Source organism: Muscardinus avellanarius (assembly GCF_963383645.1).
Source record: "Muscardinus avellanarius genome assembly, chromosome: X".
NCBI classification, from domain to species: domain Eukaryota; kingdom Metazoa; phylum Chordata; class Mammalia; order Rodentia; family Gliridae; genus Muscardinus; species Muscardinus avellanarius.
In genome coordinates, this window is record NC_137792.1 from 13,839,157 (window position 1) to 13,865,437 (window position 26,281).

Here is a 26,281-nt window from a genome sequence, read left to right on the forward strand (position 1 = left end):
TTAAATGGTTCTATAACCAATATAACTAGGTGGTTCTTTTTAGATGCGTTATATAATGCCTTTTTTTTGTAATGCTAAGGATTGAACCTAGCCAGAGGCTTTCTACCATTGAGCAACACCCCTAGCCCTTTTTAAATTTTTTCGAGACAAGGTCTTACTAAATTGCCTAGTCTAGCCTCAAATTTATAATCCTCCTGTCTCACCCTCTCAAATAGTTGGGATTACAGGCATGTGCCACTACACCAGGCTTATAATTCCTGTTTTCTAAATTTTTTCCAGATTTTCTTATCAAAGAAAAATTATGCACAGAATCCCTGTGGCCTGTGATTTGCATTTGAATGACTGCATTTCTTAGGCTGGCATTACCGACAAGGGGAGGCTGTCCTATGTACTGCAGACACTGAGCAGCGTCCCCGGTCTTCACCTACTAAAGGCCACCAGCAGCCTGCCCCATATTCTAGGTTGTGACAGCCAAACATACTTCCAGACATTGCCAAACGTCTTCAGAGACATGATCTCTCTCAGCTAAAAGCCCTGAGAAAACACACACACATGTGCACATATACACACACACTTATAGGTGGAGGGGCAGTGTCCAATCCTCAGAGTGACCTCAAGGCTCAAAATGGGCTCTCAAGATCCTCAGTGTGAGAGATAATATGAGTATCTCTATGACTCAGCACATGAGCCCTTCTTTATTCTAACACAGGGTCAGATTAAGGTCCTTCTCTCCTGATCATGTGAATTCAGACCTCTATCACAATCCTTTACAACCACGTTTATGTTTACTGAGTGCTGCTACACAACTGCCATAGTATTGCTAAGTGTGTGTGTATGTGTGTACACACGTGCATGAGAGTTTAGTTGTCAGAAACCAATATGGCCGGGCGTGGTGGCGCACGCCTGTAATCCCCACGCTTGGGAGGCTGAGACAGGAGGATCGCACGGGTTCAAAGCCAGCCTCAGCTACTTAGTGAGGCTCTCGGCAACTTAGTGACACCCTGTTTCCAAATAAAATATAAAAAAGGTCTGGGAGTATAGCCAGGAGGTAGAAAGCCTCTGGGTTCCACCCCCAGTATGACCAAAACAAAACAAAACAAAAAACAATATGAAAGCTGGGCATGGTGGTAAATGCTTGTAATCCCAGCAGTCAGGAGGAGGCGGAGACTAGAGGATCGCGGTTCACGGACAGCCTCAGCTACTTAGCGAGGCCCTTCGTAACTCAGTATGACCGTTTCAATTTTTTTTTTTTGGTGGTGGTACCGGGGTTCCTGGAAGCCCTTCTACCTCCGGGCTACACTCCCAGACCTATTTTTACATTTTTATTTGGAAACAGGGTCTCCAAAGCCAGTGCATGTGGCTGGCTTCGAACCCGCGCGATCCTCCTGTCTCTGCCTCCCAAGCGCGGGGATTACAAGCGTGCGCAACCACGCCCGGCTTGACCGTTTCAAATTTTAAAAAAACAATAAAAAATAGGACTGGGGATGTAGCTCGGAGGTAGAATGCCCTTGAGTTCCCTCCCTAGCACTGCAAAAAATTAAAATTAAAATTAAAAAAAAAAACATGACACAGATCTTATTGGTGCAGACACTTTATAGATAAGGGAACACAGCTTAGATTAAATGGCCACTTTGGTTAACTATGCTGTGGAGCTGGGGTTTGAACCCACACCAACCTTGCTCTAGTGTTCAAACTCTGCTCTGCGTCTTGTGTTGCAATGGTGGCAGAGCCGATATTAGGGGTCACCAAGATCCCAAAGATGTTCTTTGAGCAAATAAGGTGATCTGAGGGGATGGGAGGGCGAAGAGGGAAATTCTCTAATGCACACGATGGACTTTAACAAGCATATCAAAGTCAATCACTAAGCCAAGCATGAGAAGGAGGGACAGGGAAGAATGGGGCGGGAAGTGGGTAAGGGCTAATTGGGTGATGTGTGCATGGATGTCTCCACCATCTCGTACCCCATTAAGATTTATGACTACAAAGCCGGGCGTAGCCGGGCGTGGTGGCGCACGCTTGTCATCCCCGCGCTTGGGAGGCAGAGACAGGAGGATCGCGCAGGTTCGAAGCCAGCCGCGCTGGCGTAAGAGACCCTGTTTCAAAAATATAAAATAGGTCTGGGAGTGTAGCCCAGAGGTAGAAGGGCTTCCAGGAACTCCAGTACCACAAAAAAAAAAAAGAAAAGAAAAGATTTATGACTACAATGCACCAATAAGAAAAATAAGAAAAGAACTTGTATCGAGTAAAAATCGACCTATTAGCTACCGGTGGTGTTTCAATAGATGATAAAATAAAAGTCCAAATGAACCCAAATCAGGAAGATGAACTGTAATGGGGAAACTACCTGTCCTGCTCTCATGCTGACAATGCTCCACTGAGCATACTTCAAGGAGTAACAAGAACCTGTGTTCAGGCTCACAGAATGTATTGAATATGGCAAGACATCTTTTGTTTGGCCACACTTTCCACAGTGACTACTGAGGTGAGCAGAACCCATAGCTATAAACCCACCTTCCACTTTTCCATAACCACTATAAGGTACTGGAAAGAGATCTGGTCCTGACTGCTCCCTGGAGACACCCTGAGGGTGCTAATGTGTACCTTTGGCTCATGATAGGGTGGGGAGTGGAGGATGATTTGGGTGCTGGCGAGGCAGGCCATAGGAAATACCGCTACCTTGTGACAGATCATGTAGACAGAAACACTGTCTCCTCCCATAAGCTTTCCTACCTCAACTAGAGTCCGGCCTGGCACTGGAGGGACAGCTTGCCATCTGCTCTTCTTCCTTGCCCTCACTGTCCTTGCCAAGGAGCCACATATGAGCTCTCCCATTGATGAGATGAAGCAAACACGTGAGACATGCATGGCCCTGCTTGCACCTAGTTCTGTCTCTGGGACCTGCCTGCAGTGAGCTACACTACAGGCTTCTCTAAGTGATGCTGAAAGCATCACCTCTGCCCCAAAGGACCTTCGGTGTGCTGGTTCCTCTGCCCATGAGTGGAGAGGTGGATGAAGAGCTTTTCTTTCTTTCTTTCTTTCTTTCTTTCTTTCTTTCTTTCTTTCTTTCTTCCTTTCTCTTTCTTTTTTTTTTTTTTTGTAGTACTGGGGATGGAACCCATGGGCTTTCTACCTCCAGGCTACACCCCTAGATCTATTTTTATATTTTAGCTGGAAACAGGGTCTAAGTTGCTGAGAGCCTCACTCAGTAGCTGAGGCTGGCTTCGAACCTATGCGATCCTCCTGTCTCAGCCTCCCAAGCTCTGGGATTACAAGCGTGCGCCACCACACCCGGCTAACAAGGAGCTTTTCTGAAGACACTACTCCCAACATGAGGGCTTCCAAGGGCTGGGCGGAATGAGTTATGAGGCCTGAAGTGGCTGTCACCTTAGCAGCCATAAAGCCAGAATCTGAATTCCAATACAACCACGTGTTTGCTTTAAATGGCTCACTAGTGGAAGGCAAAGGAGTGTGATAAAATCACACCTTCAGTGAGTGTGGCAGGAGCCTGACTGTTGTCAGATCCATTGAGGTAAATGGAAGTGCGGGACAGGAATATAATTCTCAGGAGCAAAGGCCCGCCTGGCCCGGCAGGAGAGGGTCTGATGATCAGAAGCAAAGGCCCGCCTGGCCCGGCAGGAGAGGGTCTGATGATCAGAAGCAGAAGCGAGCACGGCTCTGAGCAGCCTCCCTTCTACTTGCTTTGACAGCTTGGTCACACAGAGGTGCACTTCACAGCACAGACTGTAAAGATCTATTCTAAGTAAAACTGGGCCAACCACCCACGAACACACATTTAAAAATAACTGCTACCTGAGAAGTAAGGGTGGTTTATTTGGGATAAAATTCAAGAAGTCTGTTTATATTCTCCTTGCCCAGCCCCTGATGAATAAACAGAATTAGTTGGAAAACATATACACAACTTTTAAATTAGAGAAGTAGAGGCAAGTTAGATTTTCCTCCATAATAATAAGTGATCAAAATACACAATATTCTCCAAAGTCACCAGTTTCATGGACACACAGTTTCCTGCCTATCCTGCCTCACCTCTGGCTAGTGTGGACTTAGCACCCGCCAGCTCCCCTGCAAGAGCTCAGCATACTGGACGGCGCAATGCTGGCCTGGCAGACCCCATGGCTCTCTGGCCAGCTTTGCTCACACCATGAGCCAAATGGAATTTGGCAAAGCTGGTTTTTACTCAATTTCCTGGAAATAGGTATCTTGGCTGGGAAAAGAAATTAGACATGAGTTAATCAAGGGAACTCACTGTGTCTTTATAGAATTTTATTTTGAGGTACCTTCTCCTCAGGGTCTATTTGATGGCGACAATAACCATGTGAGGTAGGTAGGAAATTGCTATTAACCACAAATTTGATTTAAAAAAATCCTGAGAGATTAAGTGACTTTTCCCAAAGAGATGCAAATAGAGGAGAGTGCCAGGGCTGGCACCCAAGAAATCTGTTCTTTCTCTTGCTTTCCTTAGCTTTTCCATTTTAAGTATTTAGGTTCAATAAAAATATAACAAAGGGGATTCATAAAGTCTATTTGGTAGAAGGAGGCCTTCTGGAGCTTCAGGCAGAATTATGTTAACCTTTGAAAGTTCTATGACTGGCAGAAAACATGAACCAACACTTCCGTAAGTAGACTGGCAAGAATAGCACTCAGGAGAAGGTTGTCACACTTTTGAATGTGAGGTGACTGCAAAGCAGAATCCCGAAGGACTTTTCCTTCCATGTTCTGGAATCCAGTTCTATTTTCTCCAAAGCCATATAACTCCAAGTACAGTAAACATGGCGTACCCACTGGCTGGGAGGGTGGGGTCTATGGCCTTGTCAGTGCAGCCCAGCCATCATTCTGAAACTTTATTTTCCAGAGAGAAAAAGAAGTTTTATATCAGAAAATCATGTGGCTACTACAGTGACTCAAGTTGGCATCATCAGTAATGGAAAAAGTGGCATCACAGTATGAAGCGCTGAGAAGAATCCTGTTGTGCGGCTCCCACCCAAAGTATACAACCTACACCTAACTGGGAGAAACACAGGACCAATAAAATGAAAGACAGTCCTCAAAATAACTAGCCCAGGTGCTTTAAAATGTTAAAGTCAGCTGGATGTCATGGTGCACACCTGCAATTCCAGTACTTGGGGAGATAGGACAGGAAGATTACAGGTTGGAGGCCAGTCTCAGCAACTTAGCAAAACTCTAAGCAACCTAGCAAGACTGTGTTTCAAAATAAAGTAAAAAGGGCTGGGAGATAGCCACACACACAAAAAAAAAAAGATCACGAGAAAAGAAAGGTAAGGAATCGTTCCAGATTAAAAGAGACTAAAGAGATGAGAGAACCAAGTACAGTGTAAGACCCTTTGTAGGTTGGATCGGGGACAAAAACACTGTAAAGATTCTGATTGGAGCCAGGTGTGGTGGTGCATGTCTGTACTCTTAGCACTTGAAGGGAAGCTCTGCACAACTTAGTGAGGACTTATTTCAAAATAAAAAATAAAATAGGGCTGAGGGTATAGCTCAGAGAGAGAATGCTCCTGGGTTTAATCCCCAGTAAAACACACACACACACACACACACACACACACACACACACACACACGGAGAATCTTATTGCTATGCTCAGCAAAATACCGCATATATCATATAAATTAACAATACCAACTCAAAGTTAAAATTTTCTGATTTTCAAAACTGCTCTGAGGGTATGTGAAAGAATGTCTTTGTTCTTAGGAGTAAGGGGCATGATGTCTGCAACTTACTCTCAATGGTTCTGGGAGAAATCTGAGTATGCATGCATGTGTGTGTTTATGTCCTTGGAGAGTGAATGAGACTGTGAATGAAAGTGGTGGGATAGAAATGATGAAGCAAATTGCTAAATATTAACACAGGGTGATGCGTGTACACAAGTTCTTTGTTCTACTCTTAACAATTCTTCTGTAAAGTTCAAAAGGTCAAAATAAAAAGACTTAGCTGGGCCTGGTGGCACACACTTGTAATCCCCAATACTGGCAGACTGAGAAAGGAAGCTTGCAGGTTTGAGGACAGCTTCCGCAATTTAACAATATCTCAGTAAGCTCAAGTCATAGAACTGAAAGAATTAATATTAAATTGTCCATGCAGGCCAATAAATCTGGGAGTTTCGTTAAGACTGGGAAATTGGTAATCGAAACATTATCTATTATAATAACCAAAACAGTTTAGAATATATTTCTAGTAATATTAAAACCATGAGAATAAGGCTGGGCATGGTGGTGCACGCTTGTAATCCCAGCACTTGGGAGGCTGAGACAGGAGGACCGCACAGGTTTAAAGCCAGCCTCAGCTACTTAGTGAGGCTCTCAGCAACTTAGTGAGACCCTGTTTCCAAATAAAATATAAAATAGGTCTGGGAGTACAGCCCAGGAGTAGAAAGCCCCTGGGTTCCACCCCTAGTACCACATACACAAAAAGCATGAGAATATTTCATACTGAAAACCAGAAATACAGGCAACATCAATACTCAGAGGCAGAAACATGCTGGGTAAATCCATTTGGCCACACTTGATTTCTCATATCTAGGTTACAGGAAGAAAGCTATACTCCATATATATCTTTAAGAACGTTGCTAAAGCTAGTTTTCAAAAACCCACACAAATACTCAGCAATATGAACAATAAAAATAAACTTGGCTGCTGAAAAGGGCAATGCTATTAATATGCATAGCCACCCAACTGTGGCTTAATTTATCTGAGATCATGGAGGAGAACAATGCACTATCAGAGCTTAGGAGGCCACAGGAAAAAGGATCACTAATCACACGACTCATCTGAGCTTCTGGATGGGAATTCAAAGGGGCTAAGTCCCCTTTCAAAGCCACATCATTTCAGTGTGCTTTAAAAATCGCATTACTTGGTCTGCAGAAAGGGAATGTCAAAAATAAACAGGGCTCCCTTTCCTTTTCTTTTTCCTGCCTTCCATATTTGAAAGAAAGCATGCAGACCTTGATTTCTGACTCGGGCTCATCTTGCTTGGCATGTTCTCCAGTTCCACCCATTCTCCTGCAAATTCTGTAATTTTATTTTGTGTGACACCATATAAAATACCAAGCAGGTGTTTTATTTAGTCTTTCTTCAATAGTGAGTATGCCAAAGAATGCTTATGTGTATAAAATGTTTAAGATAGTTGGGTGTGGTGACAAAAAATATAATTGGGCTGGGTGTGTAGTTTGGAGACAGAATTCCTCTGGGTTCAATCTCCAGTACCACAAAAAACAAAAACAAACCAAAAAAATGCAAGGTATAACGGATCATATAACAAACACCTATATGCGTATTCCAAAAGAAAGCCACCATCGTTATGCTGGAATCTTCTATGTATTCCTCCTTGATATAATCCTTCTCCTCCACACTCAGAGGCTATCACCACCCTGAAATATTTGTCTGACATTTTCTTACTTTAAAAAAAATCATTTTACCATATGTTTACTTTAGTTTTTATAGTACTGGCGATTAAATCCAGGGGCATTCTACCTCTGGGATACACCCCCAACTCTCCCTTTTTTTGTACTGGGGTTTGAATCCAGAGTCATTTTATCTCCAAGCTACACTCCCAGCCCAATTCTGTGTGTGTGTGTGGGGGGGGGTACTGGGGGTGGAACCCAGGGACTTTTCTACCTCTGGGCTATACTCTCAGGCCTATTTTACACTTTATTTGGAAACAGGGTCTCACTAATTTGTTGAGAGCCTCAGTAAGTAGCTGAGGCTGGCTTTGAACCTGCGCGATTCTCCTGTCTCAGCCTCCCAAGCACTGGAATTACAAGCGTGCACCATCATGCCTGGCCAATTCTTTTTATTTCTTATTTGGAAACAGGGTCTCACTAGGTAGCTAAGAACCTCGATAAGTTGCTGAAGACTGGCTTTGAACCTATGATTCTTCTGTCTCAGCCTCCCAACTACTGACATTACAAACCTGTATCACTAGGCCTGACTCCCAACTCTTTTAAACTTCTTTTTGGAAACAGGAACTTGCTAGGTTTCTGAAAGTCTCACCAAGTTGTTGAAGCTAGTCTCAAATCTGTGATCCTCCCATTTCAACCTCCCGAGTACTGGGATTATAGGCACACACCATGGAACCTAGTTTCACATTTGCATGTGTGTGTGTGGGGGGGGGGGTACTGGGGATAGAACTCGGGGGCATTTTACCTCCAAGCCACACCTTGAGTCCTATTTTTTATCATTTATTTTGAAACAGGGTCTCACTGAGTTGCAAAGGGCCTGAACCACGGGGCATTCTATCTTGGCAGGCTGAGACAGGAAGATTGCAGGTTTGAGGCCAGCCTCAGCTACTTAGAGTCCTCTAAAACTCAGTGAGACCATTTCAAAATAAAGAATAAAAAATAGGGCTGGGGAAGTAGCTCAAAGGTAGAATGCCCTGGGTTCAATCCCCACCACACACACACACACACACACACACACACACACACACACACGAGAGAGAGAGAGAGAGAGAGAGAGAGAGAGACAGACAGACAGACAGACAGACCGACCGACCGACCGGCCAAGGAATTTCAGAAAATCAAATCCAGAAAATAACAGTCTGGTATTTACCATGCAACAACCCCCTTAATGGCCCATTGTTTACCCAAAAGATATATGAAGTCAGTGTGAGTAGCTCGAGGGGCAGCATTTCTTCCGCTCACTCTCCGAGCTGGCCATGCCTCATCGAGGAGAAGGAGCAAAATGGTGAATGGCACCAAACCCCACCAATGGGCTCTCAATTATCTGACTACCTGACAAAGGGAATAGATGCTTACTTGGATATCACAGGAGAAGATGATCTCTTAGGAAGGACTCCAGGAACCTCACATCTTTTCACCGGGGACCCAAGGTTCACATTGGGTATGGAAGTTGTCACTCGCTGTCCCTTCTTCACCTTCTCTACCTGTAAAGGACACAGAATAGGACCGCCACAGCTCATTACTGGCATTAACTGTACAATTTCTGAAAATACCAGATGGAAATGATGTACATCTTTCTTTAAAAGCAATCAATAGCTGGGCGTGGTGGCGCACTCTTGTAATCCCCGCGCTTGGGAGGCGGAGACAGGAGGATCGCGCAGGTTCGAAGCCAGCCGCGCTGGCTTAAGAGACCCTGTTTCAAAAATATAAAATAGGTCTGGGAGTGTAGCCCGGAGGTAGAAGGGCTTCCAGGAACTCCAGTACCACCACCAAAAAAAAAAAAAAAAAAAAAAGCAATCAATATAATCCTGGTATGGTGGTACACACTTGTAATCCCAGTACTTGGGATGCTGCAATGGGAGGATCACAGCCTCACAGCCAGCCTCAGCTACTTAGGGAGGCCCTCTGTAACTTAGTGAGACCCTGTTTCAAAATAAAGGAATAAAACCATAGGGCTGGGAGTACAGCTCAGAGGTAGAACAACCTTGGGTTCGATCCCCAATATAGTAAAAATGTATCAATAAATAAATATGATTAATATAGAGTTATAATATTTCACATGACAGGAACTTTGTGGAGAGACACCATGATGTCATCACTTTTAGGTTATCCAGTAAAAATGATAATTTTCAGCCTCAACATCATACAGCTTTCCCTCCTTGTTCTTTTACCAAGACCTACCAACAGAATCTAATTATGGTTCTGGACATAAAGAAACTAGCAAGAGTATAAAAACATTATACCCACTATAAAGGTTACAAGTGAGTAAGAATGTGGTTATTACATCCAAGATGATGAGCTGTAGATCCTGACAGCACACATGGTAGAGTGGGGACCGTGACCCAACCATTCCTCTCTATTTCCCTCCCCTTTCATGTCTCCCAGCAGAAGGAAGAGGGGAACAGACATCAGAGTGTGGCCTGCAGAAAGTATCATATGAGGATTAGTTCCCTTCTCTCCCTACTGTTCTTTCACAAATCCTCATTGGGCCCCCACATCCACAAATGTCAGCCTTCTCTCAAATAATCCATTCTACAGAAAAATCCAAAAATTGGATATATTCACTTCTCTTTTAAGAATCTCAGGGTAAGCCGGGCGTGGTGGTGCACGTTTGTAATCCTGGCATTCGGGAGGTTGAGACCAGAGGATCACGGTTTGCAGACAGCCTCAGCTACTTAGTGAGGTCCTCCGCAATTTAGTGAGACCCTATTTCAAAATAAAGAATAAAAAATAGGGCAGTGGTTGTAGCTCGGAGGTTGAATACCCCTGGATTCCATCCCCAGACCCACGGGGATTAAAAAGAAGAAGAAGAAGAAGAATCTCAGGGCCACAATAAATTTTAAAAGAAAATATGTTTTTTTTTTTTTAATGGCCAATAGGTACTAGGCGTGGTGGCTCACGCTTGTAATACCAGTACTTGGAGGCTGAAACAGGAGGATTGCACAGGTTCGAAGCCAGCCTCAGCTACTAAGTGAGGCTCTCAGCAACTTAGTGAGATCCTGTTTCCAAATAAAATATAAAATAGGCCTGGGAGTATAACCTGGAGGTAGAAAGCCCCTGGGTTCCATCTCCAATATCACACACACACAAAAAAAAATGGCCAACAGGAGCCAGGTACAGTGACACATGCCTGTAATACTAGTACTTAGGAGGCTCTAGAATCGCAGGTTTAAAACCAGCATAGAGTAATTTAGTGAAACAGTGTTTCAAAATAAAAAGTGGCTGGGGGTATAACTCAGAAGTAGATTGCCCCTGCCCAAGTACCACAAACACAAAAATAACCTCTAAGATAATATTTTGGGTGTGTGAGGGGGGAGTCCTGGAGGTTGAAAACAGGGGTGTTCTATCTCTGAGCTATACCCTTACCTGAATTTATTTTTTCTTTTATTTTTTTTTTGTTGTTGTTGTTGCACTAGGGATTGACCACAGTGGCATGCTACCTCTTAGCTACACCCCCAGCCCTATTTTTATTCTTTATTTTGAAACAGGGTCTCACTAAGTTGCAGAGGGCCTAAGTAGCTGAGGCGGTCTGCAAACCCCAATCCTCCTGTCTCAGCCTCCAAAGTACTGGGATTACAAGTGTGCACCACCACATGCTGCTTATTTGTTATTTTTAAGCTAATATGGTTTGGAAAATTTTGCTATGTAGCAGATAATAACTTAACCTCAGTTCTAATTACCTGTAGAGCCTAAACTGGCCCAGATAGAGATATCCTTTAAAAAGCAGAGAAGCTGAGCATGGTGGCACACACCTGTAATTCCAGTACTTGGAAGGCTGAGACAGGAAGATTACAGGTTTGGGGACAGCCTCAGCAACCTAGCAAGACTCTTAGCAACCTAGCAAGACCTTGTTTTGAAACAAAAAATAAAAACTGCTGAAAGTATAGGTAGGAGGTAGAATGCCTCTGGGTTCAATCCCCAGTACTGTGAGCACGCACACACGCAAGCACTCACACACAAACATATACACACATGCAAATAAAAGCAGAGAAAACACAACAGTTGTACTGACTCCTGTCCTTTGGAGAGCAGGCTACAAGAAGGATGTCATTTGGAATCTGCTACAAGGCACTACAATTTAGGGAGGTACAAAGAGTTGAGGATTTTCAAAGACTGGATAAAAATTTAAAGCAAATCTACCCCTTGAGCAGTCCCTGGAGTCTGACAGAAACAGAGAGCCCAGGCCAAGGGTAGGAAGTAACCCGATTGTCACATACACCCAGTCAGGAGGGGAGAGTGAGTGTGTTTAAACCTACCGAAGAGGCCTCTGCTCCCGCAGTAGCTCCTTTCGCTGCATCTCCTACGCCGGATGTAGATGTGGCCTTCTTCTTCTCGATGGTTCGGGTGGGAGAAGACTTGTATGAAGATTTAAGAGGGCCACCAGGAGCTACATGAGGATAGGCATGGGATACTAGAGAGTTACGGTGTAACAGCCAGACAGACAGAAGCACAGATGGAAAAGCAAGGAGAGTGGAAATTGGGAAGAACACCACACATCTATTAAAATGTAACATGAGCAATCCACATTTTCAAAATACTACTTTTCTATTGTGCACAAAATGGACCCCAACGTAAGGGTCCCAGACTCAAGTTCACTCCAGTGGTTATAAGTATGTACTTTGGAACTAGTCAGAGCTCGCACTGCAGCACTTTATAGCCAGATCGCCTTGGGCAGGTTACTTTAACTTCTCTAAATCTCAGTTTACTTATGTAGGAAGAACAAACCGAAGAGTCCTGACTGCTGTCCTTGGAAAGGGCTGCTTACAAGGCTGCTCTTGGCAAGTGTCAAGGAACTTAGATTTTAGGAAGACTGCTACCATTAACTGGTGAGTACCTAAATCATTTATACAAATAATATATTCTAGCCAGGCATGGTGGCACACATTTATAATCCCAGTACTTGGGAGGCAGAGACAGGAGGATCACACAGGTTCGAAGCCAGCCACGCTGGCTTAAGAGACGCTGTTTCCAAATAAAAAATATAAAATAGGTCTGGAAGTGTAGCCCGAGAAGGGTTCCATCCCCAGTACCACCAAAAAACAAACAAACAAAAACAACAACAACAAAAAGAACAACAACAACAACAAATAAAGAATAAAGAAAAGTAGGGCTGGTGGTATAGCTTGGAGATAGAAGGCCCCTGGGTTCCACCCCCAGTACCACAAAAATAATAATAAAATTAAAAATAAAAATAAAAAATAATACTGGGAGTGTAGCTGGGAGGTAGAACGGCCCCTGGTTTCAATCCCCAGTACTGCAAGAGAGAAAGAGAGAAGGGGTGGGAAGGAGAGAGAGAGAAAGAAAGAAAGAGAGAAGGAGAGAGTGAAAAAAAAAGAGAATACATTCTAGCTATCTGGAATCTGGGTGAGTCCTTGGTATAGGGTACCAACATTACCAGTCCCCAGTAAAGAGCTTCCTTAGTTGGCAATATTTTATGTTTGTCATAACTCATTGTTGGGGAATTAAGCACATTTGGTGTGATTCTGTTAGGAAAGGACCCTTGGATACGTGCACCTGGTCCCTTGGACTTCTCCCCATGTACCTCTTCCCTTTGCAAATTTTGTTTTGTATCCTACTATAATTAATCATACTTGAGTGTAACTATCCTGAATACTCTTCATTCTTCTGGTGAATCATCAAACTATGAAATAGTTTCAGGGGCCCCCAAAAGAATTGGTGTCAAAAGTGGGACTCACTAGAATAAACCTGATTCACTGAGATGTGCTAAAAGCACTGTCTAGGAAAGGAAGGATGATGAATCTGGTGCTTGGGTGGTTATGGGGCCATCCATGGTAAGAGCCAGGTTGTTATCTGTTGTGAGAGGTATAAGTTGCCCATGGAATTTGAAGATGACTATTACAACTCCAAGAGAATAGGAAAGTATTGACTAGGTACTGCCTTTGGTTTTTGTTTTCTCCTCCAAGTAATACTAGGAAACAATTTTCTTACTTTTTTTGTCATCAGTCGGTGGTTTGGAACTTAAACTCTGAGTATAATGAAGTCAGAACCAATTTCATAACTGATATATATTTTGTCTGTGTGGTATTGGGGATGGAACCCAGGGGTATTCTGCCTCTGAGTATACCTCAGAGTATACTCTATTTTATTTCATTTTTATCTTGAAACATCTCACTAAGTTGCTGAGGGCCTCTCTGAGTTGTTGAGACTGGCCTTGAACGTTTAATCCTCCTCTTCCATTCTTCCAAGTACTGGGGTTATAATATATTATTATAATATTATTACAACAAAATAAGAAACCCTTTATCATAACCATTAAGCAATCACCCTCATTTCTTTCTTCCTTCCCATAGTCTCTGATCACTATTAATCTACTTTCTGTCTCTATGGATTTGCTTACTTTGGACATTTCACATAAGTGGAATCATATAAATGTATGGCCTTTTGTGACTGCCTTCTCTCATGTAGCATGTTTTCAGGCTCGGGCATCATGTGGCACCTATCAGTACGCCACTCTTTTTAGAGCTGAATAATATTCCACTTTACAGATATATCATGTTTTGTTTATCCACTCATCATGGGCTCTTTGCATTGTTTCCACTTTGTTGCCACTCTGAACAATGCTGTTAAGAACATTTGTGTGCAGGTTTTTGTGTGGACTCTATGCTTTCAGTTTCCTTAGTTCTATACCTAGGAGTGGACTTGCTGAGTCATATGGTAAGTCCATGTTTAACTCTAAGGAACTGTCAGGCTGCTTTCTATGGAGTTGCACTATTTTGCATTTCTACCAGCACTGTGTAAAAGGTCTGGAATACCTACACCTTCGCCAAAAGTTTTTCTTTTCCTTTTTAAAAGTTTGGCAGCCAGGTATGTGCCACATTCCTGTAATCCCAGTACTTAGGAAGCTGAGACAGGAGGAATACAGGTTCAAGGCCAGTCTCAGCAACTCAGCAATACCCTGTTTCAAAATAAAAAATAAGCCAGGCTTGGTGGCGCACACTTGTAATCCCAGCATTTGGGAGGCTGAGACAAGAGGATCATGGTTTGAAGACAGCCTCAGCTAGTTAGTGAAGCCCTCTGCAACTCAGTGAGACCCTGTTTTAAAAAATAAAGGATAAAATTGGGCTGGGGGTGTCGCTCAGAGGTATAATGCCCCTGGGTTCCATCACCAGTGCCGCAAAAAATAAAAAATAAAAACAGGGATGAAAGTCTAGCTCAGAGGTAGAATGCTCCTGGGTTCAATCCTTAGTAGCAAAACCAAAAAAGTTTTCGCCGACTTTTAGATATGAAGGGGTATCTCATTGTGGGTTTGAGTTGCATTTCTCTAATGCTAATGATGTGGAGCATCTTTACATGTGCTTATTAGTTTTTTGCTTATTTTCATTGCAGAAATAGTAAGATTTTGCAGAAGCAACTACAACTCGATATATTATGTCATTTATATGTTACTTTACTAAATATACTCTAGCTCAGGAAAGGAAACCAGACCTGACCTTATGTGGACACAACATTGCTTTATCTACAAACAAAGAACACCAGCCCTCATGAATCCTAACATGAAGATTTGATCTGATTTGGTAAAGGCAAGACTTTGATGGTCTGGATCAGTGTTTTGTCAGATGTTAACATGTGGATTGGGGGAGGCCCAAGTACTGGCCTTCTACAAAGCTCCTAGATGATACTGCCATTTGAGTGGCAAGGCTCTAGAAATTGTTGGGCTATTCATCTGTGTCAATCACCGTGCTATATTTATATTACTGTCTCATTTAATCCTTGTGACAATTAAAATAACTCCATTTTACTGACAAGCAAACTGAGACTAAGAAAAGTTAATTAACTTACTCAAATTAGAAAGAGCTAGTGAATTGTAGAGCTGGCTATGGAAGCCCAGTCTCTCTAGCCTACAGGCTACTTTGCCAAACCAGCTCCTAAGAAAAGTCTATTAATATCTGTAGATCAACAAACAGATTTTTCCCTAATGTATATTAATCAACATAATTTACTCATCTCCATGGCACTTAAAAGAAACATAGCAGTAGCAAAACCCCGGTGTGCAAAATAAAATATTATTACCCATTGAAGATATTTCACAAAGCCAGCAAATGGGAAGCAAAATACAAAAATTCAGGAATAAATCCCAGGCCGACCAACATTGCTTTGGACATTTTCCTGTGTCACCAAGCTTGGCCTCTTTTTACCTGAGTCATTGGCCTGCTCAGGGAGCATGAGTGCACTTCTGCTTCTGGCTAAAGAAGCCTGTGTGGGTGTCAACAGTCGCATAACAAGAAAGGATTCCATGGGACTAAGGTGCATGCGATGAGCTGAGGGACGGAATCAAATGAAAATTTTAAAAAGCAAAATTAAAACAAAAATGTTTAAATAACAATGCATGATGCAAATTAAATGCTGGGTGGTAGAACAAATGTGGAAAACAAAAATATTCTAACAAAGGATGGCTTTGGTGTTCATCACAATTAAATAAACCACAATGATACGCCATTTAGAATTTCGGAGAATGCATTCATTCTCTCAGTCACCAGAATTCACTGAACATGCTTTTATAGTACAGTGACCTGTATTACTTGAAGAGAATTATCCCATCTCCCAAGATGTTAATATAGACTCTTTTACTCACCAAATAGGCTTAACACTGAAAATAATATTACACATATAAAACACTCATTTTAAGCTGGGCGTGGTGGCACACGCTTGTTATCCCAGTACTTGGGAGGCTGAGACAGGAGGATTGCAGATTCAGGGCCAGCATCAGTTACTTAGTGAGGCCCTCTGCAACTTAGTGAGACCCTGTTTCAAAATAAAGAATAAAAAATAGGGGAGGGAGTGAAACTTGGAGGTAGAATGCTCCTTGGCTCAATCTCAAGTACCACAAAAAAACTCCACTCATTTTAGGTCCTAAGAAATAGTTCATAACACTAATATTTTTTTTGCAGTACTGGGGATGGAACCCAAGAGCATTCTACCTTCGAGCTACACCCCCAGGCCTATTTTTTATTCATTATTTTGAGACAGGGTCTCACTGAGTTGCAAAGGGCCTCACTAAGTAGCTGAGGTTGGTTGGCTGCAAACGTGCGATCCTCCTCTCAGCCTCCCAAATGCTGGGGTTACAAGCATGCGCCACCATGCCCAGCTTTATAACACACTCATTTTAAAATGAAATGTCATCCTCTAATAGTATAAAAATAGATCCCTTAATACTTTTTCCACATAAGAATAAAAAATTAGAGCCGGGCGTGGTGGCACATGCTTGTAATCCCTGTGCTTGGAAGGCGAAGACAAGAGGATTGCACAGGTTCGAAGCCAGTCTTGCTGGCTTAAGAGACCCTGTTTCCAAATAAAAATATAAAAAAAAATAGGTCTGGGAGTGTAGCCCGGAGGTCGAAGGGCTTCCAGGAACCCCAGTACCACCAAAAAAATTAAAAAGAATAAAAAATTAGGAGCACAAACATAATAACAACCAACTGGTTATCAGCTTTAATGAATGATAATTGGATTCATAATCTAAAATTCAATGATCAAAATATTTTGATAATTTTGAAATATATATACATACATATACATACATAATACATGTATGTATGTATATTTTGATACTGAGGATTGAACTCAGAGGAATTCTACTTCTGAGCTACATCCCTAGTCCTATTTGGTTTTAATTTTGAAACAGGGTCTCACTAGGTTAATGAATCTCACTACTTATTGAGATTGTCTTGAACCTGTGATCTTCCTATCTCATCCTCCTAAGTACTGGAATTAAAAGCAAGTGCTGCCATGCCTGGCTTTAGAATGTATTATATGGCAATAGATACAATTACTTTGTATTCTTTTGTATGTCTATTAACTAGTAAATGGTTTTGAGATTAAAATTTTTAAATTTAAGCTGGGCATGGTGGCGCATGCTTGTAATCCCCGCGCTTGGGAGGCTGAGACAGGAGGATCGTGCAGGTTCGAAGCCAGCCTCAGCTACTTAATGAGGCTCTCAGCAACTTAGCGAGACCCTGTTTCTAAATAAAATATAAAATAGGTCTGGGAGTATAGCCCAGAGGTAGAAAGCCTCTGGGTTCCACCCCCAGTACCACCAAAAAAAGAATTTTTAAAAAATTTATAATCAGCAGATAATTGTCGATAATATATAACGTATTTTTATGTTTAGATGTTAGTCAATGCATTTTAACTCTGTAACCATATAAATTAATGAAAACATGGAATACACTTAGTAATGGACTTGCTGTACAGAGTCTGGTATAGCTGTTTTCTCATCCAACTTTTAATTTGTCCCATGTTCCTGGTGCTTAGCCATAAACTGCCTCAGAAAGCTGCAGCATACTGACACTCATAGGGACTGACATACGTGCTATGCCTCCGTGATAGAAGGGCTGAGGTCAATGGCAGTGAACAACAACCAGAAAGGCACACTGGCCTCTTCCGAGTCCTCAACACACTCCTGCTCACCCCTGGGTGATGATTTGGCATGCTCAGTACTCTTTTGGTGGCTGACACTCCTTCAGTAGTGCATTTAACACATGAACACGTTCCCTTCCTTAACCTACATACTGCGAAGGGTATACATTCAGGTTTCCGATGACGCCTCTGAGCCTTGGTTAGAACATCTATTCAGGTTCTGGAGCCTGCATGTGTCCTATATATATCTCCTAACTCAAAACAGTGCCTGAAAAGGCTACCCATCCTTTTCTTTTTTAGAGGCCTCCTTTTACTTTTGTGCTCCTGTTTTTATCTACAGAATGGACAGACCTACAAACCATAGACAACCACAGAGCTCCATTTTCTCACATAGCAGTCACCCAGCTAACTGACTCACCAATTCTGCTCTTTCTGGCTAACAACTGCATCTCATCACTGACCAGGCAGGTACTTCTTAAACTCCTATATTCCTGTAGAAAGTGGAACAGTTTCTTTCAGACTGGGAAAAAAGCAATTCCTATCCCTACTCAACAACAACTTGGCTCTAAGGAGCAATGCCACCTTCCAAAGTCTTAGTTAGCAAGGCCTGGGGAGCTCACACTCAGATCACAAGGCTAGGACAATAGTGTCATTTGCAGAAGGCTCAAAGGGGGGCTCTCGCAAAGTCCAACATGAAGATGCTCACACCAGAAAGAAGCAAAGTGGAGAGACTAGATCTACATGTTCACTTGCCTCGGTCTGGGGAATGGGATATTGCCACGGTCGATGAAGACAGGCGTTTACTCATGGGAGGCTCCGTCTGCTTTGGCAAATTCATGGTTGATGTTGAAAGTTTGTCACATGCTGCAGAGAAATGCATTAAAGACATTGGTATTCACAACACTGTAGACCGAGAAACACATATCCCAAAGTGGCCTTCATGTCCTCATCCACACACCTCCAAACTGCTGTGGCATAGCAGCACTCTCTGCTTCCATCATCCTAGTATCTCACTGCCCTCATCTGGAAATGCCCAGGCCACAGCAGCTGCACATTCTTTACTATATTCTCTTCAATTTCAAATTCAACTTCACTCAAATTTGAATAAAGCCATGCTAATTCCACATCATTTCCTTGTAACTGGGGATTTTTAAATATATTCACACCACACAAAAACAAAACCAACTTGGACCCAGAGACAAATCACTACTAGAACTGCTTCATGCTCTGACTGAGGCTATGTGTGTTGAAACTGAACTTTTCCTGAAGTAAGTTATCTGTGGCTCAGGTTGGAGGTGGATGCAATTTGTAATATAAAGGGCTGTATTTAAAGTCGAATGACCTCTTGCTAAGACATTGGCTCAAAATGGCCCTTTCACAGATGCTTTTAACAGTTTATGATTAGGATTTTAACATAAGACCCTAGTTTGGTGTTCTTATATTCCATCATAATTCCAGATTGATTCCTCAAATCATTACAGCCACCAGAGGTGCTAATAGTGCACTGAGGCAATGGGGAAAATGTGTGCCCATGGCTGTAGAGGAAGCAAACTCATCTATGATATTTACAAAATCTAACTTCTCTGCTCATCTTGTTTTCAAATGAGGACTTTTATGTCTTTTTCTATTGATCAAGTGATAACCTTAAGAATTTTTAATTAATTTAAGGTGAAGTCAAACTATACTAAGTTTATAATGAGGATACATAAAATATTTAAACTTAAAATGCTTTGAAAAAAATTGTGGCACTGGTGATTGAACCCCAGTATGCTTTACCACTCAGCTATACCCCCAACCCAGTTTTTTTTTTTCATTTTGAGACAGGGTCTCACTAAGTTACTCAGGCTGGCCATGACTTTGTCATTCTCCTGCCTCAGCCTCCTAGGTAGCTGAGATTATAGGTGTGTGACACTATACCTGGCAATGTTTTAAAAAATAAAAGAAAAAATACTTCTTTTTTGTACTGGGGATAGAGCCCAGGGGCATTCCACCTCTGAAATACTCCCCCAGCCCTATTTTATTTTTTATTTGGAAACAGGGTCTCAGTAAGTTGCTGAGGCCGGTCACAAACCTATGATTTTCCTGTCTCCGACTCCCAAGTACTAGGATTACAGGCATGCGCCACCATTCCTGGCTTCATTTTTTTTTTTAATTCGGAAACAGGTTCTTGCTAAGTGGCTGAGGCTGGCCTTGAACCTGTGAGGCTCCTATCAAGCCTGTCAAGCATTGAGGTTATAGGAGTACACTACCATGCCTGGCTGCTTCGAATTTTAATACTCCGACTTTTCAACTTGTAATATGTTTAACTACTTTAATATTCTAGAAAAATAAGGAACAATTAAAATGACATAAGCCATAAATTATATAGAGTGCATGTTTTCTGTTTTGCCTCAGATTTTGCTACAGCTCAGCACGACAATGATCTTTTGAAATTAAATATTTTGTTCACAATGGATTTTTTATATTAATTTAATTTAATGGTACAGAGAATTTAACCCAGGGGCATTTTACCTCTGAGCTATACTACCTCTACCCCTTTTTATTTTAAAACAGGGTCTTGCTAAGTTGCTGAGGCTGGCCTTGAACTTGCAATTCTCCTGTCACAGCCTTCCAAGTAATGGAGTGTACCACCAAGCATAGCTTCAATTTTGACTTTTAAAAATATTCCAATAAAATGCTATTTTATCTTGCTGGGTACAACAGTATACTCTCATAATCCCAATATTTGGGAAGCTAAGACAGGATGATTGTAGGCTGGAGGCCAGCCTCAGCAATTTACTGAGACTCTCAAGTTACTTAAGACCCTATTTCAAAATATTAAAAAAAAATCTAATCCCTGCACTGTAGAAAGAAAGGTAGGCTTCTTTGATTCCCTTCCCACAAACAAAATAAAAAATAAAGAGGGCTGAGGGTAGAGCACAGAGGTAGAATGCCCCTGGGTTTAATACTCAGTATCAAAAATATATTATTTTGATTAATGATATTTTGGCATCCCCTTTAATTGTGTGCCTAAGTACCACACTCACCTAATCCTGGTCCTGACCTGGGGTGCTGATTCCCAATGGGTGATTACTCGACTCATACCCCTCTGTGGGGGAAGCCCAGTGCCTAAACTATAGGTAGTAACTCAGCCCGTTAAACAAAATTTGTGTTACTAAGGAAATTTTTTGTTAAAGAAAGGCCAGGAACTGAGGATACTTATTCCTACTGGTAATATGAACTCTGTAATGCTGGAAAATATTACATCACCTTTATATCTTTTTTGCCAGTTGAGATGGGTTGACTTTCTAAAGTAATTATTAAAGAGCAACAAAATTTTGCTAGTTCTATTCTTAATCTAGACCATAAGACTTTCCCAGGTCTACATCCAAAACAGAGTCTTTTAACTTGTTTTGTGTTTCTGAGATCCAACCCAGTCTTGTACATGCTAGTGAAGCACTCTCCTGCTGAGCTACATCTCCATTCCACAGAGAGCCTTTTAGAGAAATAAAATCAAGCACAGAGCCAGGTTCTCTATTTTGATTTCCAGTTAGTACTAACAAACACTCTAACCACTCCCTCTCAAACACTTCTGGAATCCGTCACATTAACACCAAGCCCAAACATTCCATTGAAAACTGTGAATTCTGGCTTTTCACCAGAAGTGATCAGAATGCTCTACTACTTAATGCTTAAAGCATGAATAATGAGATTATTCAAGATCTAAATGCACAAAAATCAAGCAATGACGAGATTTTTAAGTATAGTTGGTGAGCTGAAGGATGAAATGTCTCCAGGACAGTAGACATAAGGCATGCACAGCTCCATGATGACAGAGGAACAAAGAAATATGGGTTTGCCATTCACATCTCTAGAAAAAAAAAGTAGTAACAGGTCAGACTAAGAAATCAATCGTAAGAGTGTTTGAGACAGACAATAGTAATGGAAGAGGGTGATCACAATTTCCACAAAACGCTATGGCATGGTGATGCTGGGGTATACCGTTGGTGGACTCGGCAGCGGCGACAGTGGTCCCTGCATCCGGAGGGAGGGTGCTGGCTGCTAAACCTAGAGGAGGGGGTGGGGTATTTTCTGATTCACCTACACAGCAAAAAATCAGAGCAAAGAGAGGTAAAAGAAAAAAGTCCCAATGTGTTCTATTTAAGTTTCTATTAGGAAATCAGAAAAGTAACAAATGGGCTGTTGACTTCTCAAAAAAGAAAAAAAGTATATTCATTGCCAGAGGCTAAAAAAACAACATAGCAAAGTTAAGAAGCTATATTATAAATGTCTTCTCTCAGAAAGAGCTAGTATACAACTCCTGCATAATAAAATGCTGAAATCACTGAAACATAGTATGACACTGAAGAGTGAAAAGTCACCCCATTAAAGTAAGCATTTGAAAATTTAAAGATGAGTATGAACTGGATAATGAAATAAACAAGTCACCTTGAAAAAAATTCAAAGAGCAACAGAAATTCATATGGAGGAAAGAAAAAGCCCAGCCATTTTCAGAGGGTATCTGCTGTTTGGCCTTTCCAGGTCACATCTGGAGTGTGATTGAGCCTCTTGTTATTTCCTTCCCCTGAAATCAGATTCCCTGGACCTGCTCGCTGAGCCCAGCTAACCAGGTGCTGCATTCATTTTCTTTTCTTTTGCTCTCCCTCAAAGCCCCGTTATTACATCAATTGCTGTCTGCTAGCATGAAGAATGCACAGCTGTCCCTCAGGAAAAATGCATACTCGAGAAGCTTGGCGGTTTTAAACATCACATTCAGGTACTGAAAAGGGTACCTGAAAAGCTGTGCACAGCATCCCCCAGATCCAGCAGAAACCTAGCTGTGCCCATGATCTCCCACTGGGGCCCTGCAATGCAGGATAGCTCTACACTCACCATCACGTCCTCCGGGTCCCGTGGCCCCTGACGATCCCCACGAACACTTCTTCTTCAGCTCCAGCTGCTGTGTACGCTCCAGGGACCGACGCATCATCGCCTCCAGCCGCTCCTGCTCAGTTCGTGCAAAGCATCGGGTGTCAACAGAAAACAAGATCAACCACCCAGCCCCACTGCACTGCCACCTCAGTGCTCTGGGCAAGTCACCAGACAGGGCTCTCTGTGCTCAGCATCCTCAAACCAGGCACATTTGCTCTCTTCTCTGCCACACCAGCTCCTTTTGGTGGGAGGAGAGTAAACAATGCAGGCAGCACAGACTGTCCAACTGAAACACTGTGTCCTGTCCCCTCCCCTCCCATCCTCTCCCTGGGGAGAAGCTGCTGCTATGCCAGCCCTTGATTTGTTTAAGAATAATGCCCAACAAGCATTAACTCTTTGAGGCCTGTCTCATACAGTAAAAAACCTAGAATTTGACTTCAAAATCAACTGTGGCACCTTTCTAATTTTAAGCATAAAACATTCTGATTTGAGAAAATTTAAATTAAAAATAATTTGAGATTTGAGATTTTACAGCCCTAAACATAGCTTTCCGGAGTGATGCATGATTTTAAAAGCTATTTTGCAAAGCCCTACTTTTCATCTTTAAATTTCTTAAAGAAGAATCAATTGCTTTCTACACTATAACACTTTTCTGTCAATAGTACTCTAGGGATAATGTTGCACAGTTCAAACTTTAAATGAGACAAGAGTATAGAACTTTCTGGATACAAAGGAAAGCACTTATACATTCCCAGAGTTAGGTCAGTTTGGGGGTAGGAGAAGAAAGAACTAAATTTTTTAACCAGAGAAGAAATCTCACCCTCCTGCATTAACTAGATTACCACTTCTCAGAAAGTTGTCCTTGGCAATGGAGCAAAGAATTCTAATTCTGTACCCTCTACCCCAATGAAACTGCAAATACCAGCTCTTTTCTCTGTCTGCACTGGAGAAGGTCAGAAACAAGGCTGATTGATACAATGATTCTGTACAGCCCCCCAAAATTCCAAATCAGAGGTAATTCAGGAACTGGGCTAATTGTGTTTTTTTTCCAGTGCTCAGGATTGAACCCAGGGGCATTCTACCTCCAAGCTACATCCCCAGCCCTGTTTTTTTTTTATTCTTTATCTTGAAACAGGGTCTCACTGAGGTGAAAAGGGCCTCACTAAGTAGCTGAGGTTGGCCACGAACCTCATCCTCCTGCCTCAGCCTCCCGAATGCTGGGATTACAAGTGTGCAGCACCACGCCCGGGTGGCTAATTGTGTTTGACTCTAAAATACAAAGACAGGATTTTTTTAATGGTTTAATAAAAACAAATGGGCAAAATTCAGTTAGGACAGCAAAAATTGAGTAGCCATGACTTAAGCAACATGAAAAGTCTACTTTATTTCATTTACTTTAAAAATATATAAAGGAGCTGGGCGTGGTAGTGCATGCTGTAATCCCAGCATTCAGGAGGCTGAGACAGGAGGATCGTGGTTCGCGGACAGCCTCAGCTACTTAGTGAGGCCCTCCGCAACTTAGTGAGACCCTGTTTCAAAATGAAGAATAAAAAATAGGGCAGGGGGTGCTCAGAGGTCAAATGCCCCTGGGTTCCATTCTCAGACCCACCAAAAAAAAAATGTGTGTGTGTGAGAGAGAGAGAGAGAGAGATAGGGAGATACACTAGGAATTTAATTCAGAGGCATTCTACCTATGAGCTACCTTACCAGCCCTATTTTATTTTTATTTTGAAAGAGTCTCACTGAGTTGATGAGAGTGTCATACTTGCTGAGGCTGTCCTTGAACCTGTGGCCCTCCTGTCTCAGCCCCCCCCCAAGTACTGGGATTACAAGTGTGTACTACCACACCCAAGATGATAGCATTTTTCTTCCCCCACCCCACCGCCCCAGTACTGGGAATGGAACCCAGGGGCATTCTACCTCTAAGGTATATCCCCAGACCTATTTACTTTGATTTTGAAATGGGGTCATGCTAGGTTGATGAGTCTCAGTACTTGCTGCAGCTGTCCTCAAACCTCTAATCCTTCTATCTCAGTCTCTCAAGTACTGGGATTACAGGTATGCACCACCATGCGTAGCTTGAATAGCTTTTCTAAGACATTTTTGCAAAAAGTCTTTCCAGGGACTTATGAGCAGAAAGTGGGATATTTTTTCCTCTTGTAAGACACAAATTTATATTGGCTATTAATTGTATTCTCCTTTAGGGACAGCACTTTACATTCATGAATGTGCATTGCTTGGCTGTCTCAGCCTCATGACACTGGGCCATTAAATTCTCATGGCCAACACTGGTGATGTGCCAGATAAAGCTAGGGCTTGGAGGAAATAGAACTTCTCTACCATGATGCCTGAAACAGGGTCACCTGAGACTGGCACTGGATGGTATTTCATTATATGGATAAAAACAGTATTTAACTAATGACATAATTTGAGTCTGAAAACCTTTCAACCTAGAGTGAATTCAGTTTGGGGTGGGTTCTGGTAGACTTCTATACACTAGGACTTCACAAGACAATTTCCCATCTACTAGGGGTCCGATGAGAATAAAAACAAAATACTGAGCTTCACTGAGCCAGCCTTCCCACTGAGCAAATATATAGGGGACAGAATTATAAGAGAATGCTCACAAAATCCAGAGCTACTCCTGGACTGCTCAATCACTTTTTGGGATGTTATCCATCCCACATCTGCTGAGTAGCCCTAAATTCTATCACTGGAGAGTCAATCCTTTGGATCTTAATTAGGCTTATAAAATGTAGTTGTCCCTGAGAAAAAGACACAATCTCTTTGTATCAACCATTTTTTTGGAGAGATAAGACAAGAGGATCACAGGCTCAAGGCCAGCTTCAGCAGCATACTGAACCCTTAAGAACTCAACAATACCCTGTTTCAAAAAAAATAACAGGGCTGAGGGTATAGCTCAGAGGTAGAATGCCCCTGGATTCAATCCCCAGTACCACAAAAGTTAAAAACAAAACTTCTCCAACACACTCTTGTTAAAGGTTAGTCCTGTAGAGCTAGATATGCCTAATGTTTGTGTGTGCGCCTTTCTGTTCACTGATGTGATGAAATGGAAAGAATCTTAGATTTAGAGTCAGGAAGTAAGGATTCACATTCCACCTCTACGTTTTTAGCCCTGTGACCTGAAATTAACATCCTTGGCCTTCAAATTCTTCACCTACAAAATGAGAATATTACCTATATCATCAGAGCACTCCAACTGTACAAAGTTGATGGCTAGTCTACAATCTAAGGTCCTTCACTAATCTAAGTCCTTTACTAATACTAACTGAATCAGAATTCAAAGAGGAGGATTATTAACAGGACCTCTTTTTTTTTTTTTTTTTTTTTACGGTACTGGGGATTGAACCCAGGAGCATTCTACCTCTGAGCTACATCCCCAGCCCGATTTTTTAATTAATTAATTAATTAATTAATTATCTATTTATCTGTGGTACTGGGGTTCCTGGAAACCTTTCTACTTCCGGGCTATACTCCCAGACCTATTTTTTTTTTACTTTTTTTAAATTTTGAAACAGGGTCTCTTAAGCCAGCGCA

The 26,281-nt window shown here is 42.1% G+C and overlaps 1 protein-coding gene across 1 annotated transcript in view; it reads right to left on the reverse strand.

The window, feature by feature from the left end:
- MAP7D2 (MAP7 domain containing 2) overlaps positions 1-26,281 on the reverse strand; it is a gene marked incomplete at its 3' end in the record, with an annotated part of 57,879 nt that overhangs the window by 24,774 nt on the left and 6,824 nt on the right. Inside the window, 5 exon segments of the mRNA XM_080718280.1 lie at positions 8,792-8,919; positions 11,692-11,846; positions 15,592-15,714; positions 18,566-18,676; positions 22,685-22,796. Coding sequence (XP_080574406.1) covers positions 8,792-8,919; positions 11,692-11,846; positions 15,592-15,714; positions 18,566-18,676; positions 22,685-22,796 — 629 coding nt within the window.